This window comes from Arabidopsis thaliana, chromosome 3 (genome assembly GCF_000001735.4).
Source record: "Arabidopsis thaliana chromosome 3, partial sequence".
NCBI lineage: Eukaryota > Viridiplantae > Streptophyta > Magnoliopsida > Brassicales > Brassicaceae > Arabidopsis > Arabidopsis thaliana.
The window spans coordinates 8,212,358-8,230,729 of record NC_003074.8 but is presented as its reverse complement, the minus strand read 5'-3'; the positions used below and the strand labels follow the sequence as shown (position 1 = coordinate 8,230,729).

Sequence of the window (18,372 nt, the reverse complement as noted above, 5' to 3'; positions counted from 1 at the left end):
GACTTTAGTTTTTTGGTGGTCTAAAAAAGTGTAAAGCTTAGGCACTTTATAATAATTAATGAAATTACATAAGACTTGTAGAAAAATCGTAGCAAAGCCAAATCTTTGTTGAAAATCTTGTTGGCCACAATGTTATTGTTCACATTAGACTTACTAAGAAAGAAGCTAAACCTTGACGAGTGGCTTTTTTTCTTTCTTCCCTCATGACCTTTAATTATTATAAACCCATTTCTCACGGCATTACTTTAGACACAAAAGTGTGTGTTACTTTTCTACCATTTATTTTGTCAGCTTGTTTCAGTTATTTTTTGTATTCCTTTTATCTAAGTACATGCATGCAACCATGATTCCTTCATTGGCCGCTTTGAATTGGATAGAATCATGGTAAAGTGACCCATTGATTTTGGGAATACTTTTTTGGATATTAACAACTATGTAGATGGGACCCCCTAGATCGATATCGAAGTTACTGAATCTAAGATCAATGCTAAACATGACAATATCCTTTCACAAAAACTACTCTGCCCCCAAAAAGAAGCCATTTAAGAGATTAGAATAAGGGGTTTTGTTTACCATTGCAAATCCAAAAGGAGGAGCTATTCGGTGACTGATATATCAAAACCAGAGTGATGATTTTGAGTCAACCATTGCTTCAGATCAAAGTCGCCGACGGTGACGATTATGAGTCAACTCTGATAATAATGTAAATTTTGTTTTGTTTTGTTTTGCTTACGTTGATGCTGATACTGAGTCAGCCTCGCCTATCGGTGGTAAATACTTTGAAGGTTTTTTTTTTACATTTCAGTGATTTTTTTACTGATATAACTCACGTTATATAACGACAATTTAGTAATGCCTTCTTTGAGGCCTCTTCCTCGCTCTGGTCATTGTCACTTCAAATCCATTTCTCACGACATTTAATTGGACATACATGTTTGTTTAAGTCTCCTTTAGTCTTCTACTCAGTTTGTCTTTTCTTTTGTACGTTTTAAAAGTTGTCCACATAAAAAATATATTCATCGTTTACCATGGAAGACTTTCCAAGTCAAGCTCCTTACATAGAATTTTCTTATTTAAATAGAAGTGCATAAGCAAGACATGTCTATCACATACCAATTGAACAAACAAATCGTCTTCATTTCCACAAGTTATCATGATTCGAAGCCAATCTTATTGCTTTCTTGGTATTACTATTACCATCTATTTCTTCTTTTGTCTTCTTCCCTTACCAAACACCTTTGCTTCTCCTCCCACACAGTCTTTGTGCCGCCACGACCAAAGAGATGCTCTTTTGGAGCTACAAAAAGAGTTCCCGATCCCTTCCGTTATTTTACAAAATCCGTGGAACAAGGGCATTGACTGTTGTTCTTGGGGCGGAGTCACGTGTGATGCTATCTTGGGAGAGGTGATATCACTAAAACTCTATTTCCTTAGTACTGCTAGCACCTCTTTGAAATCTAGTAGTGCTCTTTTTAAACTGCAACATCTTACTCACTTAGACCTTTCGAATTGCAATCTCCAAGGGGAGATTCCTTCTTCTATTGAAAATCTTTCCCACCTCACACATCTTGATCTTTCTACTAATCACTTAGTAGGTGAAGTTCCTGCTTCAATCGGTAACCTAAACCAACTAGAATACATAGATCTTAGGGGTAATCATCTCAGAGGTAATATTCCTACTTCATTTGCCAACTTAACCAAGCTTTCTCTATTGGACCTCCATGAAAATAATTTCACGGGTGGTGATATAGTATTATCCAACTTAACCAGCTTAGCGATTCTAGACCTCTCCTCCAATCACTTCAAATCCTTCTTTTCCGCTGACCTAAGTGGACTCCACAACCTGGAGCAAATTTTTGGGAATGAAAACTCATTTGTCGGACTTTTTCCCGCCTCCTTGCTCAAGATTTCTTCGTTAGACAAGATTCAGTTAAGCCAAAACCAATTTGAGGGACCGATTGATTTTGGAAATACGTCTTCATCATCTAGGCTTACAATGTTAGATATCAGCCACAACAATTTTATAGGACGAGTCCCGAGTTCTCTATCTAAATTAGTCAATCTCGAACTTTTAGACCTTAGCCACAACAATTTCAGAGGACTATCCCCTAGATCTATATCTAAGTTAGTCAACCTCACCTCCCTTGATATTTCCTACAACAAGTTGGAAGGTCAAGTACCTTATTTCATATGGAAACCTTCTAACTTGCAATCTGTGGATCTTTCTCATAATTCGTTCTTCGACTTGGGCAAATCTGTGGAAGTTGTCAATGGAGCAAAGTTAGTTGGGTTGAATCTTGGTTCAAATTCACTCCAAGGACCGATTCCCCAATGGATCTGCAACTTCAGATTTGTTTTCTTCTTAGATTTGTCAGACAACCGTTTCACTGGCTCAATTCCTCAATGTTTGAAGAATTCTACTGATTTTAATACGTTAAATCTGCGAAACAACAGTCTAAGTGGGTTTCTGCCAGAATTATGCATGGATAGCACTATGTTACGATCACTTGATGTCAGCTACAACAATTTTGTGGGGAAGCTTCCAAAATCTTTGATGAACTGCCAAGATATGGAATTTTTGAATGTGAGAGGAAACAAGATCAAAGACACGTTTCCATTTTGGTTGGGCTCTCGGAAATCATTAATGGTTCTTGTGCTCCGATCAAATGCATTCTATGGTCCAGTCTATAACTCCACTACCTATTTGGGGTTTCCACGCTTGAGTATCATTGATATATCTAATAACGATTTCGTTGGGTCATTACCACAAGACTATTTTGCCAATTGGACTGAAATGGCAACGGTGTGGGACATCAATCGACTGAACTACGCAAGAAACACTTCTTCAAGAACAATACAATATGGGGGACTTCAAACTATCCAAAGGTCGAACTACGTGGGGGATAATTTCAATATGCATGCAGATTCGATGGATTTGGCGTACAAAGGAGTAGACACAGATTTTAATCGGATCTTTCGAGGCTTTAAAGTCATAGATTTTTCTGGAAACCGATTCTCTGGACATATCCCTAGATCCATTGGTCTATTGAGCGAATTGCTTCATCTCAACTTGTCAGGCAATGCATTCACAGGCAACATCCCTCCATCCTTGGCAAATATCACAAACCTCGAGACGTTAGACCTATCGCGAAATAACTTGTCAGGTGAAATTCCTCGAAGTCTCGGGAACCTCTCGTTTCTGTCCAACATCAACTTCTCCCACAATCATCTACAAGGATTCGTGCCACGGAGCACACAGTTTGGAACTCAAAATTGTTCTTCATTCGTGGGTAATCCTGGACTTTATGGCCTCGATGAAATTTGTAGAGAAAGCCATCATGTTCCTGTTCCTACATCTCAGCAACATGATGGGTCTTCTTCAGAACTAGAAGAGCCAGTGCTGAACTGGATAGCAGCCGCGATAGCCTTTGGACCTGGTGTGTTCTGTGGATTTGTGATCGGACACATCTTCACTTCATACAAACACTTGTGGTTTATAGCTCGTTAAGCTCAACGGTTTCGTCAAGTTTGTACTCCCGTAACTAGTTGGTCAAGTGTTTGATATTTTTAATTTTCTATTTTGTGGTTTTTAATAAATATCGTTGTTTGACCAAATAAAAAAGGAAGTAAAAGATTCTAGCTATTTTATACTTTCACAGATATGAGATTCACAAAACGTACACTGAATGGAAACTCTGACCTGAAATCTCACGGCAAGGGAATCTCTTAGCTTCGTGTAGCTCTCTTCCCGCCACGGGCTTTGCTGCTTGTTGCCTTTTTTGAGGCTTCTTCCTCGCTCTTCTCATCATCACTTCTTCCACTCTCGAAGCTTTCAGCTTTGTCTGTCGACTCTTCCTCCTCAACTACTCTCACTGAAACTTCTTTGTCCCTCAGTGCTCTCAGTTTTGCCTTCTTTGCATTTAAAACAGAAAGAAACTGCATTGACAAAAATTTCCTCACAAAGAAAAAAAATGGGAAAAGAGACGAGTAGGTGACACTATCTCAACCACATGATCGGAATAACCGCTTAATTCCAAACCCACTTCTCACGACATTATTTAGACATACATATTTGTTTGCCTCTCCTTTTAGTCTAGTGAATGCTATTTACGATTTGGAGAAGAGTCATATTAAACAAGGGGTTGTTATAGGGTCATTTTGCCCTATATTGTCTAAAAGCGGCTATTTACAGACAAATCTTTGGGATGATTTTGAGAGCCTTATGTATTTGGAAACCTGAACCTAACTTCAGTGTTTTTTCTTCTTTTCTATAACAGTTTTTTTACTTTTTCTCCAATATATTAATAATTAATAAGCACACAATTCTTTAGAGTATTGATACCAAATAAGCAAGTTTGATCAGTACTCTAACAATTCTTATGCTCTATCAAAAAAACATTGACAAAGCAAGTCTCAACATTTTGAGGATGAAGATGGCATCATTTTCTTGGTGGTTCGATGAGGAAGAATCTGAAGCCGCGGATTAAGGTGAGTGCCGAGATTCTCCAGCTGCTGAACTAATATATCTGCCCGTCTAGGGAAAGAAGCTCCACCGATTCACCTACCAGGATTACAAATGTATTCCTGCATTTTTGAAAAAGAGATTTAGCCTAAAATGTTAATGGACGATCAAGGTTCTTTATCTCTCCACCACCGAACATGGTTAAACTAACATCAACCTAGAGGGTTTACGAATGATCGAACAGTGATATTCTATCTACGTTACTTAGACGCTTCGTCTTATACAACTTAGTGGGCATTAAAAAGTTTCTTCAAAAAAAAAAAAGGACGAGTGAAAATTTTGGATTGTAGAGACTTGAGAGTAACTTAAGGGTCAAAATCATTACATGAAAAATGATTTAAGAGTAATGGACAAAAAAAATGATACATACGATCAATTATATAAGAAACTGATCCATTAATTCTACAAAATATTGCTTAAAAGTTTTGCAAAAAATGCTGACAAAAAATGAAAAAAGAAAACAGAAAGATGTTCCGGCATTAAGAAAGATGTCAACCACATGAGCTGAATAATTCCAAACCCATTTATCACGACATCACTTCAACATACTTGTTTGTTAGTATCTCCTTTTGGTATATTTTTTTTTGCGTGTTTTTGGCTTTTACACACACCTAAAACTTTGATTGGTGGCTTTTTCTTTGATTTAACTTAAAATAAAGTAATGGAAGACTTGCCAAGTCAAGCTCATGTAATGGAAGTCTGGCCAAGTCAAGCTCGTTACAGAGAATGTTCCTATATAAATAATAGTGTGTAAGCAGACAGGTTCATCACTTACCATTCAACAAACAAATTATCTTTGTCTCCAAACAACAAAATTGAGAGGCGATGGTTCGAAACCAATCTGGTTGCTTTCTTAATATTATTATTACCTCTTTCTAAATTAAGAGTAATGGACCAAAACAATGATATGATAAATTATATTATATAAGAAACTGATTCATAGATTATACAAAATATTACTTAAAAATCTTGCAAAAATATTGATAAAAAGAAAAAGATGTTGCGGCATATAGAAATATGTCAACCACATGACCTGAGTAATTCCAAACCCATTCCTCACGACATTACTTGGACATACATCTTTGTTTTTATCTCCTTTTGGTATTTTTTTTGTGCGTTTTTTGGCTTTTACATTTCTAAAGCTTTGGTTGGTATGCACTAAAACTAAGCTCCCTCCTTGATTTAACTTACAAATAATGTAATGGAAGACTTGCCAAGTCAAGCTCCTTACAGAGAATTTTTTTTATATAAAGAATAGTGTGTAAGCAAACATGTTCATCACTTACCATTCAACAAACAATTTATCTTTGTCTCCAAACAACAAAATTGAGAGGCGATGGTTCGAAACCAATCTCGTTGCTTTCTTGGTATTATTATTACCATCTCTTTCTTTTTCTTTCTTCTTTCCTTACCAAACACTTTCGCTTCTCCCACACGGTCTTTGTGCCGCAGCGACCAAAGAGATGCTCTTTTGGAGCTAAAAAAAGAGTTCCCGATCCATTCCAACGGGAGCCATCATGTAACAACACTTTCTTGGAACAAGACCGTTGATTGTTGTTCTTGGGAGGGTGTCACATGTGATGCTACATTAGGAGAGGTGATATCACTTAATCTCGTTTCCTATATTGCCAACACCTCTTTGAAATCTAGCAGTAGTCTTTTTAAACTCCGACATCTTCGTCACCTAGAGCTTTCACATTGCAATCTCCAAGGAGAGATTCCTTCTTCAATTGGAAATCTTTCTCATCTCACATATCTTGATCTTTCTTTCAATCAATTAGTAGGTGAATTTCCGGTTTCGATAGGTAACCTAAACCAACTAGAATACATAGATCTTTGGGTTAATGCTCTCGGAGGTAATATTCCTACTTCATTTGCCAACTTAACAAAGCTTTCTGAATTGCACCTCCGTCAAAATCAATTCACGGGTGGGGATATAGTATTATCCAACTTAACTAGCTTGTCCATTGTAGACCTCTCCTCCAATTACTTCAACTCCACGATTTCTGCTGACCTTAGTCAACTCCACAACTTAGAGCGATTTTGGGTGTCTGAGAACTCATTTTTTGGACCTTTTCCCTCATTCTTGCTCATGATTCCTTCGTTAGTCGATATTTGTTTAAGTGAAAACCAATTCGAAGGACCTATTAATTTTGGGAATACCACTTCGTCATCTAAGTTGACAGAGTTAGATGTTAGCTACAACAATCTTGATGGGCTAATCCCAAAATCTATATCTACATTAGTTAGTCTCGAACATTTAGAGCTTAGCCACAACAATTTTAGAGGACAAGTCCCTAGTTCTATATCGAAATTAGTCAATCTCGATGGTTTATATCTTAGCCATAATAACTTCGGAGGACAAGTCCCTAGCTCTATATTTAAATTAGTCAATCTCGAACATTTAGATCTTAGCCACAACGATTTCGGAGGACGAGTCCCTAGCTCTATATCAAAATTAGTCAACCTCAGTTCCCTTGATCTTTCCTACAACAAGTTTGAAGGTCATGTACCTCAATGTATATGGAGATCTTCTAAGTTAGATTCAGTGGATCTTTCTTATAATTCTTTCAACAGTTTCGGCAGAATTCTAGAACTTGGGGATGAATCATTAGAAAGAGATTGGGATCTTAGCTCAAATTCCCTCCAAGGACCAATTCCCCAATGGATCTGCAACTTCAGATTTTTTTCCTTCTTAGATTTTTCCAACAACCATCTTAATGGCTCAATTCCACAATGTTTGAAGAATTCCACTGATTTCTACATGTTAAATCTGCGAAACAACAGTCTAAGTGGATTTATGCCAGACTTCTGCATGGATGGCTCAATGTTGGGATCACTTGATGTCAGCCTCAACAATTTGGTGGGGAAACTTCCAGAATCTTTCATCAACTGTGAGTGGATGGAATATCTTAATGTGAGAGGAAACAAGATCAAAGACACGTTTCCAGTCTGGTTGGGATCTCTACAATACCTAACGGTTCTTGTGCTCCGATCAAATACATTCTATGGTCCAGTCTATAAGGCCTCTGCCTACTTAGGCTTTCCAAGCATGCGGATCATGGACATATCGAATAACAACTTCGTTGGATCATTGCCACAAGACTATTTTGCCAACTGGACTGAAATGTCATCGGTATGGCAACGACCTATGCTCACACTTGATTACAAAAGAAATATAGCTATACCAGGGTCAAACTACATGGGAGATGATAATCATCAAGATTCAATTGATTTGGTGTATAAAGGAGTAGACACAGATTTCGAACAAATCTTTGGAGGCTTTAAAGTCATAGATTTTTCTGGAAACCGATTCTCTGGACATATCCCTAGATCCATTGGTCTATTGAGCGAATTGCTTCATCTCAACTTGTCAGGCAATGCATTCACAGGAAACATCCCACCATCTTTGGCTAGTATTACAAAGCTCGAGACGCTAGACCTATCGCGAAACAACTTGTCAGGTGAAATTCCTCGAGGTCTCGGGAAACTCTCGTTTCTCTCCAACATCAACTTCTCCCACAACCATCTAGAGGGATTGGTGCCACAAAGCACACAGTTTGGAAGTCAAAATTGTTCTTCATTCATGGGTAATCCCAGACTCTATGGACTCGATCAAATTTGTGGAGAAACCCATGTCCCCATACCTACATCGCTGCACCCCGAGGAACCTTTGTTGGAACCGGAAGAGACAGTTCTGAACTGGATAGCAGCTGCAATAGCATTTGGACCTGGTGTGTTTTGTGGATTAGTGATTGGACATATTTTCACTTCATACAAGCACAAGTGGCTTATGGCGAAATTTTGTCGAAACAAGCGCAAAACCACCATAGGTACTTCTTAACACTATCTCTCACAGTTCCTCTAAAAATTCATCTAAGTTGTTGTCGAGAAACTACCTCGTCATGTGTTTGTCTTTGTGATTTTTTTTCTTTTGCTTTGTAATTTTATGTTTGTAATATTTTCTCACCATTTGGTAATAAAATATGGTTCGTGTGATGGTCTATGTTTCTTAGTTATCACAATTTGGGGCTTGAAGCTTTCTAACAATCAATCATGCCATCTCTAAGTTATTGCATTTACTTTCAGAAGTAATACAAATTGTAAATTATTTTTTTAAACCAAAGAAGGTTTGACAAACAATTTTCCTAGCTATGAGTTTGACAAAACTTGGAATGGAAACTCTGACCTGAAAATCTCACGGCAGGGCAATCTCTTAGCTTCGTGCAGCTCTCTTCCCGCCACGGGCTTTGCTGCTTGTTGCCTTTTTTGAGGCTTCTTCCTCGCTCTTCTCATCATCACTTCTTCCACTCTCAAAGCTTTCAGCTTTGTCTGTCGACTCTTCCTCCTCAACTACTCTCACTGAATCTTCTTTGTCCCTTAGTGCTCTCAGTTTTGCCTTCTTTGCATTTAAAACAGAAAGAAACTGCATTGACAAAAAAAAGAAGTAACTAACAGATCATAAAAACCAATGACTCTAGTTTAAGCAAGAACAAACCACGATGTGGATATTAAGCAGAGTAACCAAGGTGATCGAATAATTCATACCTTTGCATAAGTTGCACTCTCAAACTCTGTTTTTTCGTCACAGAGTTTTTCACCTTGCGCTAGACATCTCTCAGCTTCACTTCTCATCTTCTCAAAAGATCTCGTCTTGTTCACCACTTCTTCCTGTGTAAACACTAAAGTATTGAGAGATTGACACATATCTTCCAAACACAAATCAAATTGCCATTTCTAACAAAGCATAGATCAAAGAACTTAAGCTCTAATTCATCATCATTCTCAAACATCACAACAAATCCTCACAATTCAGAACGTACAGTATAAGAGTCATACACTTAGCCTTATGTTAGCCTCCATAAGAAAATCCAAGATCCCAACAGTGATCTTCTTGCTATCATCTGATGGTTTACATTTCCACCTCCACTCAAGTTTAGTCCCTTCCTTCTCAAACGTCCAAGAGAGCTTTAACCAAAACACAATCAAAGACAACAACAACATCCAAAAATCTCAGGCTTACTTCAAAACACTAACGAATGATCCAATAAGAAGATCACTGACCCGTTTAGATCCCTCTAGAGCATCGGAGAAACTATAGACCGAATTAGGTTGTTGAAACCCTAAGTATTGCTCGGCGAGCTTTAAATACTCTGACACAGGCTGGTCCCATTGTGCTGCTCTCTCCGCCACTTCCTCCTCCGTCGCTTCAATTTCGAGCAAAACCAAAATAAAAATCAGATTCGAAAAACGCTAGAGGCTAAGTGATAGTGTGAATTTAGGGTTTTTTTGTTTACCATTGCAAATCCAAGAGGAGGAACCATCGGTGACGGAGATATCGAAACGAGAATTATGCCAAGTGCCTTTGACGAAAATTGGATCGGCGCCGGAGATTTCGAGACGGAGACAAGTGTGTTTCGTTTTCTCCGATTCAACCATTGTTTCGATAAAAGTCGTCGACGAAGATTTTGAGTCAACTCCGATCATAATAATGTCTATAATTTGTTTTGGTTTTGCTTACGTGGATGCTGAGTCAGCTTCGGTATTGTTTTTTTTAAAATATATTTAGTGATTTTACTTAAAAGAAGTTGTTAAAAAAAAAAAACTCCCATTACATATAGACAATTTAAGTAATTATTAATTTTTTTTTATTTTTTTATCACAAGTAATTAAAAATTAACAAATTACTGTTTTCATTCAGTAAATTAATTAGTAATTATTACTTTGAAGCTCATCAAAAGATTGAAGAATATCTAAATTAGTTTGGCAAATCTTTGTATTTTGTATCCTAACCGAAGCTTATCTTTAATAAATAAAAAATCCGTTAAATGTTGTTACTTACATTTCTTTTTAATTTTTTTAATCATACTTTTTTCTAATAATATACATATAATAATAAAAATGCCTTTTAAAAGAAAAAATTATATTATGTGTTTTCCTTTTTAGTATATTGAACTCAATAAGAAAGTAACTCCACCACTATTGTTGGATGATAAACGATGTTAATATGGCATGGCACAATCGTATGATAAGAGTTCATGCAACTGTGAATGAGACGAAATGCAGTTATACGGATTTGAAATTTTTTCTAAAGTTTATTCAGGTCGCGCCTTAGTGGATTTTATACAATGACGTGATTTTTTTTATGTATAATGTAAAATTAAAATAAGTAAAACTTCTATAAATTAACAGTCGCTCATCAATAACTAGAGTCTTGTTTCTTAAAGACGATGACGACCTATTAAGTTATCTTAATGAGAATGTGGACGATATTGAGCCCGAGTGGTTTATTCTTGACATTTCCACCATTCGTAGTGCTATGATTGGAGCAGCGGGTTGGCCTTCGTCCATCCCCAACTACAATCCCAAACATATCATTGAGAATTTGGGGTGTAGATTGTTAGGACTTCAATTAAAGCAGCTACATCATTAATACATAATTTGAACGGATCAATTGAGGAGAAAGCTGAAGGATGTGGTTACACAATTTCTAGAGTTTTCACACAGGATGAGGATACAATTCATATAACTAAACTCTGCAAAACAATACAAAAAAAATTGATGTAGTAAAATAATATAATTGAACTCTGCGTAAAAAACCAAACAATACTAAAATCATATTTTACTAAATTTTCTTACATATATTGATATTAATAAGTTTATACAATTCTTAGTTTATGATACTAATGAAACCATATATTTCTATAGGATTTTTGAATAAATTATTACTTTATTTATTTTATCAAATAATGTTAAATATTATATTCACTTGACTAGAAACCAAATTTTTTTATTAATTTATAGTGATTACTAATTTATCGAATATTAATCAATAGATGTTTTTTGTACAATTTATTCACATGTTAAATTTAAAATTACAATTGTGCTCACTTCATTTCTTTACTTAGTCTACATTATCTGGATATCGTATAATTATTAAATCGTGTTCATCATCACTGTAAATATACTATTTTAGATTTAACTTTAGTGAAATATGCATATAAACATTAACATGTTTTAAGTTGATTTTCATATTTAAATTTATCTTATTGTAATGTTGATTTTTTTTTTGGCAAATTGACAAATTTATTTTGATTGTTCGAGCATAAGAAAATAACTGGTTACTATTATAAGGTACATGTTAAACTATTAATGATGTCACAGAATCTTAATTAACAAATGTATTTGTCGCTAAAGACTTCAGACTTCTAGTTGTCTTTTTGGTTTGTAAAATATTTTGAAAGAAAATCATGTTTCCAAAAATAATTTGATACAAAATCAGGTTTCATTTGTGCTCGGAAATTTTGTAAAAAGATTCGTTGTTGTGATCATTTTTAATACACGGATGAAAGAAATATCAATTAAACAAAAACAAATATTAGAAAACGTCAAACCCTATTTGTTAATTCACTTTAGCTAACTACGACGTCTATATACATCTCCCAAAATATAAAATATTATTATATATTTGTGAAATTAATTATTGTTTTTCTGTAACCATTTTTGGAGAATTATTATTGTTTGGCTATACTCTTATAGACAAATGGGACCGACCCACTTATTCGTTGGATAGTCTTTCTTTTACTCCACTCAGCGCATAACCTCTATCACACACAGCTCAATCATCCCACGTCTTCTTTTCTAAATCCCCTATTTTACCCTTGAACCTATCACCGATTCGATTTCGACTCTTACTTACAACAAGGGCATATCAGGTATAATTTAACATAATGAGAGATGCTTATCTTAAAAATTAAATATCAAACCAGGGTGGTGCAATGTGTTTTTCAATAAGAGTTTAGGTGTGGGATAATCAAAATCAATGAGCAATTAATAAGATTGGATGCTATGCCAATAAGGATGTCATGTCTTTTCTATAATCACTTTATTTTTATTTTATTTTCTCTTATTTTTTTAGTTTATTTATTGATTCCTTGCTAAAAAGTCCACAAAATCACGTTTCTAAACCAATAAAAATCATTTATGTTGAAATGTTTTTAGTTTATTGGTTGGTTAAATGATGATTGTTGAACTATGTTGTAATTCATGTGTGTTTTGTAATGATTGTAGTCAGTAGATTGTAAATTTTGATATATGTATATATTTTTTTTGTATGGAGTGTATATATAAACAAAATATAACAGATGTATTTTGACTAATTGGACAGAAATACTATAGTTAAAGCCAAATTTAAATTGGAGTTTGGAAATAATAGTTTGATATCTTGTCCCTTTGTGCTTGCATAATGATTGTCTGATTATATTCAATATAGTTCACAATTCACACTTAATCATATATATAAAGAAGTTTTGCATAATTGCAGGAAAAAAAGCTTGCCCCACACTAGCCTGAAAGCTATTATAATATTACGATTAGAAACCAAATTGTTGTAGTTTAGTGAGTTTGTTATATATCCTGATGTTGGTGAAGACTTAATAGATTATAAATTACATTTTACCTCTCAAAATTCAAATGATTTATGTGGTATAGTGACGCTAGTTTCATCTTAGAAACTTTGGTTTACGAGTAAAGGATAAGATTAACCGGAGTATATGTATGTATTAACTAATATTATGCATTGAATACAAATGTTTTAGGGTTTGATGTAATCGATTGAAAACCAAATTATGGTGTGATCTAATGATAAAAAGATTTACGCCAAGGTTGGAGGATCAAAACACGAAGTTATCTTCTACGATTTCAATCATTATTGACCATGCTATAAAACTAATAAGAACACTTAATTTTTTCCTTAGAAAACTTATCCGAATTTCACACACTTTGAAAATAAGCATAATCTTACTTTCGACTATAAAAGAAAAAAAAATGTAGTTAAAAAGGGTAACATTTACTGGTATGTTATAATTGGAGTTTGCTAATCAAAATAGTTCAACAATCATTGAAAGACAACAACAACAAGTATGCTATTTCTTGTTTTATTAACCAAACCATTAAACCAACCTATAATTGATAAATAAAAATAGTAGTAAGTCTATAAAAATTAATATCCAGTAAACATAATTCATTTGTGGAGCACTATAATTATAGACGGTGTCAAGTAACGGCGTTAGCACCGACGAGGAAGGCGATGGTATAAAAGGCACACCCCAACATAAATGACAATAGTATCATCATTCTCACAACAACACAACACACGCAGAAGAGAGAGAGAGAACAAAAAAAAGAAGGAGCGGTTACATATTCTCTGGTCTGTCACAAGAAAAATGGGTAAGCAAATTGTAATCTTCTACTTCGATATCCTCTATGTTTGATCATCTTTTTGCTTCTTCGAAATTTTATTTGAGATTTCAACGTTTTGTTTATTGCGATTGATGATCATAGTTCATAGTAGGTGAGATATTTTTGAGCTGCATGTTCATTTTTGTTAAATGCAAGAAGCATCTGTGGTTGAACAACTAAAATTTGAGTTTTCTTATATCTTAAATTTGTTTATCATGTTCTTGTTTTGCTTAATTGTGTATATTGAGGAAAATATTAACAAATGAAAGTCTTAAAGTATTTATGTTGGTCCAAATTCATGATGATTTATGCGTTTAACAAAGTGTCTTTTCTTCGTTGATTCTTGACTATGCAAAAAAAGATTTTTCTTTTGGTTTTGTCTAATGCAAAAAGATTTGGTCGTGTGTACAGTTTCATTTATCTTTTTAGAGAAATTGATAGTTGATTATTATTATATTTGTATGTTTGATTATGTTTAGAATATACTATATTATTTTTTCCTTTAAACAAGCTGTTTTTGTCTTTGATGTCCCTACATTTGGTTAGCCTAATGGTTTTAAGATAATAATTTAGATGGTTAGTTGAATTCTTGGTCATCATTTGTAACTAAGTATACTTTAGTTATTATACTAATAAGGAACTTGAGTTGTGGTTATAAGGAGGCATAGTATAGTTTCTCTGTTGAGTATACCCAATATATCATAATATTGAATCGTGTCGTAAACGTGCATGCAAAGTAAGTTGTCTTGGTTTCACGGATTTTGTGTAATATGATCAATATTAGACTTTCTTTTTTGACTTTGGTGATTGGTGTTGTGACAGATATCTGTATGGACAAGGAGCCAGATGGTGTGGTGGTCTATGCGAACGGTGATTCGTGTAATCCAAACCAAGAAAATGTTTCTGAGCCTCTCTTAGATTCAGTATCACGCGATGATGCTAATGTACATACAGAGCTTCGATATGGGGAAGAGAACATCGAAGTAAACGAATATGATGTTAAAGAGTGTACTAGTGAGATCCCCGTTGGTAAGCCGATAGGAGATGATTTTGAGTCTAAAGATGTCACTAAGTCAAGTTTACATGCAAAGCATGCTTCAAAATCAGGTAGAGGGAATAACAAAACAAGGAACACCGTTCCACAACCGTTTTCTTTAGCAACTGAGAAACGTGCTTCATCTACACGTTCGTTTACTAGTGAATCTCTCGAATCAGCTGGCTTGAAAAAGTTTCCGGATGGACATAGTAAAGTACAAAGTCAGGCAACAAAGGTCAGAATTTATGCTATAGTAACATATTGTACTCCTCTCAAATGTATTTTCTTAGTCTAACCGTAACGCCTAAGTATCTATTTGTGACTGTAGGTACCTAGGAAACCATTGCAGCCAAAAAACAAGAAGCTTTCAGATGAGGAAGATTCTTGCTCTGTTGCTTCATAGTATGTTACCTTATAAGCAATATTAATTTCTTAGTAACTTACAATTGTCTGCCCATTTATCAAGTTTTGACTTTTGTTGACAGTGCCACGTCGGGTGCAAAGTCTGCTAAATCAAGAACTGTTGTCACCGCAGCTCCTTCGTTCCGATCCACTGAGCGTGCCGAGAAGAGGAAGGAGGTGACATTTCTTTTTCTTTATTAATCAGTTACTTGTCTACCCTTTCCACTCTTAAGAAGTTTTTGATACATTGTGTATTGAATTTTAAGTGGTTTATGTTATTTAGTTCTATACAAAACTGGAGGAGAAACACCAAGCCATGGAGGCCGAGAAAACGCAAAGTGAAGCAAGGAACAAGGTGCTATTCTTTTTTTGCAATATGCTTGAGTTCTATAAAAATGCTCATTAGCAGATCACATATGTTAAATGATACAATAGTATACTTGGCATGTATGATCATGCATTTTCCTATACTTTGTGTAGCTAGCAATTTTTTTCCTATGTTTTTTTGACATATTGTTCTCCTTCTCTTTGTATGCCCGGTACTCAACATCTAAAGGAAGCAACCGAAGCAGCTTTAAGACAATTAAGAAAAAGTTTGAGGTTTAAAGCAAACCCAATGCCAAAATTTTATCATGAAGGGCCTCCCCCAAAGGTTGAACTTAAGAAGGTAACACACAAGGTTGTCTACAACATTCACAAAAAGAAAAATTACCCGTAAACTTTAAAACCCGCTTCGAGTTGTTAATGTTATATTATGCTTATCTATAATGGTGTACATACACAGCCTCTTCCAACTCGAGCAAAGTCGCCAAAACTAGGGCGGAGGAACCCGAAAGAAGGAAACAGAGCAAAAGGAGCTTCGAGGCGGCATGAAACTCGAAAGACTCTAGTGATCTCTAAAGAAGACCATGATGATGAAACCACACGGAATGCTGACCAGATAAACCATAAAGAAATGAACCGAAATTTGGAACCAGAGACTGCTTTTGCCTGCTAAAGAGTCTTTTTGGTCAGAACAAACTGAGAGTTATGTTTTTGTTGTAAGAATGTGTGGGATGCTTGTGTTTTTAACTTATGATTTGAAGTGTAAATGTGTGTAATTTAAATGTTGTTTATGTCGTGTTTATGAATGTGTAGTGTGTACACATAGAAACAAGAATCTTACTGTTGTGCTTGCTTGTTTATAAGTGATAACGAATCTTTGTTCATAATAATTTTTAAATTCTCGAGTCTTGCTTAAACTTTTGACCATAAGCGGTTTAAAAAATTTGTGGCTCTTTTCATTATATAAAAATATCACCACACGATAGATTATTATAAAATGAACCAAATGAACAAAAAAACAACTTAACTCATATTCTTTTCAAAATAATCAATACAATGTCAAAACCTTTATTCATATCACTAATTAGAATAAATGTTGGGTCCCTGATTTTGTTCGTAATGGATGGGGTCCAAAAGTCAAGACCATTGCCTTATTTTATACAAAGATTTTGTCACGGCTCTAATCACAATAGTTTATTTTCAAAAAGGAGGTTGTTTGATGAAAGCTGTCATTATTGGTGAGAAGTTGGTGGATCAAATGAACTGGTTATTCCTTAATCATTTAGTTGTTTGATTATATTATCAATATGTTACAACTTGCTCCAACTTTACAAACTTTAAAAATACGAAACAGAAAAAGATTTAGTTGACAAGAAAAAAAAAGATTTCGTTGTTGTCGGTTTGTCCAAAGTCATAGTCGATTTTGTCTCTTAACAAGGTCGATTAAAATAGACGAATTCTTATGGGGCCAATAGTCAGTTTCTCGGACAATCGAGATTTCGTAATGGAGTGGGCCTAATATTAATGGGCCTAATATTAATGGGCCAAAAAGGCCCGTAGAATAATATGTGGCGCAACGTCAGTGGCTTGAGGTTCTAAACAGATCTCGAAGAATCTAATCCAATTCCAACACCAGACATAAAAATCTTGTACTACTATCGCAGATTAAAGTCACTGTCCAAATCCACGTGTTTCTCGAGTTCATATCAACCCTTCTCCTACACAGCTGCACGTGAACCAGAGCCGGGTCAAGAATATTTTAAAAAATAAAAATTTATATTTTAAATTATTTTATAATAATTATCATAGAAAAATATCGTTTAGTGCTTAGATATTTTTGAATAGATATAAACAAAATTATAAGTAACTACATGAATAATGAATTGTTAACCGTACAAATCAAACAAAATATCATTTTGTGATTGGTAAAAATATATTAAACTTGATATATAAAATAAGATATTCAGTACAGAAATATGTATCTTTCAGCTTTTAAACATATATACACATAATTAGCTTTGATAAAAATTGATTAAAAAAAAAGTTGATAAAGACACAAAAGAGAAGAATTTATGGTAGTGGAAAAAAAATCAAGCTCAAGAGAAAAAATAAATATAAACTGATCTAAATTTTAAGAAGAAAAATAGATAAATTGTGAGCTAATGGTAGGCTTTTAAGGTCAACACCAAAAAAACATAACAAGCATCTTACCATCATGTAACATTTGATATGCTCTTGTAAAATTTATGAAGAATTGAATGCCATAGATGAAGAATAAGTATGACTTTGATTTGAACCTCACTTTCTCATTTGTTCTTTTCTTAAAATGAAGTTGCTTTACATTTTACAGCACGATAGCTGTTTTCAAACCAGTCGAAGAGTTAAGCAAAGTTGACAAAATCTTTATTCCTGAATCCGAGATATCGAAGATTGATGTTGAGATTTGTGTCGTTGATGAGATTAAGTTCTATAACCATTTTTCTCTTGAACCAAATCAATTCAATAAGAAATTATTAATAAACATAGACAAATCTTTATTCATGAATCCGAGATATCGAAGATTGATGTTGAGATTTGTGTTGTTGATGGAATTAAGTTCTTATAACCATTTTTCTCTTGAACCAAATCAATTCAATAAAAAAATTATTAATTAACATAGACAAATCTTTTGTAAACAAAAAGTTCAAAAAATGTGCATATTTACAACTTTAAGTCCTTATGTCGTCACATAATTGATAATAGCTAAAGCATGTTGATTGAAATTGAAATTTGGTACTATAATATTAAGGATTTCATCAAGTACATAGCTGACACGGCATGATAATTTAGATTTTCTCGAATGAACTTA

The 18,372-nt window shown here is 34.5% G+C and overlaps 4 protein-coding genes and 1 pseudogene across 10 annotated transcripts; 3 read left to right on the top strand and 2 right to left on the bottom strand.

Annotated features, from left to right (window-relative positions):
* Positions 1-1,110: 1,110 nt before the first annotated feature.
* On the top strand, positions 1,111-3,508 carry RLP38 (receptor like protein 38; the record flags this gene model as incomplete). Its single annotated transcript, NM_113213.2, has 1 exon — positions 1,111-3,508. Exon 1 carries the CDS (start codon positions 1,154-1,156, stop codon positions 3,506-3,508), a length of 2,355 nt encoding a protein of 784 aa, NP_188953.1. The 5' UTR covers positions 1,111-1,153.
* Positions 3,509-3,726: 218 nt separating this feature from the next.
* AT3G23109 lies at positions 3,727-3,939 on the bottom strand (annotated as a pseudogene). The gene has a single exon.
* A 390-nt stretch (positions 3,940-4,329) lies between these two features.
* On the bottom strand, positions 4,330-10,048 carry XRCC4 (DNA ligase IV-binding protein). Of its 2 annotated transcripts, NM_001161167.1 has the most exons (6): positions 9,820-10,048; positions 9,587-9,729; positions 9,362-9,490; positions 9,071-9,193; positions 8,712-8,948; positions 4,330-4,584 (listed from the first exon to the last, which is right to left on the bottom strand). In NM_001161167.1, exons 1-5 carry the CDS (start codon positions 10,007-10,009, stop codon positions 8,739-8,741), a joined length of 795 nt encoding a protein of 264 aa, NP_001154639.1. In that variant the 5' UTR covers positions 10,010-10,048; the 3' UTR covers positions 4,330-4,584; positions 8,712-8,738. The 2 variants fall into 2 exon arrangements, with proteins under 2 accessions (NP_001154639.1, NP_188951.2); NM_113211.2 differs by lacking the exon at positions 4,330-4,584 and having other exon boundaries at positions 8,582-8,948.
* On the top strand, positions 5,859-8,366 carry RLP37 (receptor like protein 37; the record flags this gene model as incomplete). The annotated part of the gene is made up of 1 exon (NM_113212.1): positions 5,859-8,366. The coding sequence occupies one exon, from the start codon at positions 5,859-5,861 to the stop codon at positions 8,364-8,366; it is 2,508 nt and encodes an 835-aa protein (NP_188952.1).
* Positions 10,049-13,523: 3,475 nt separating the features above from the next.
* AT3G23090 (TPX2 (targeting protein for Xklp2) protein family) lies at positions 13,524-16,441 on the top strand. 5 transcript variants are annotated; one of them, NM_001338615.1, is made up of 7 exons: positions 13,524-13,750; positions 14,585-15,033; positions 15,127-15,200; positions 15,284-15,377; positions 15,484-15,555; positions 15,757-15,867; positions 15,985-16,441. In NM_001338615.1, the coding sequence occupies exons 1-7, from the start codon at positions 13,639-13,641 to the stop codon at positions 16,195-16,197; spliced, it is 1,125 nt and encodes a 374-aa protein (NP_001326991.1). In that variant the 5' UTR covers positions 13,524-13,638; the 3' UTR covers positions 16,198-16,441. The 5 variants fall into 5 exon arrangements, with proteins under 5 accessions (NP_001326991.1, NP_001326990.1, NP_001319622.1 ...); NM_001338614.1 differs by having other exon boundaries at positions 15,757-15,879; NM_001338613.1 differs by having other exon boundaries at positions 13,643-13,750; positions 15,757-15,879; positions 15,985-16,436.
* The last annotated feature ends 1,931 nt before the right edge of the window (positions 16,442-18,372 follow it).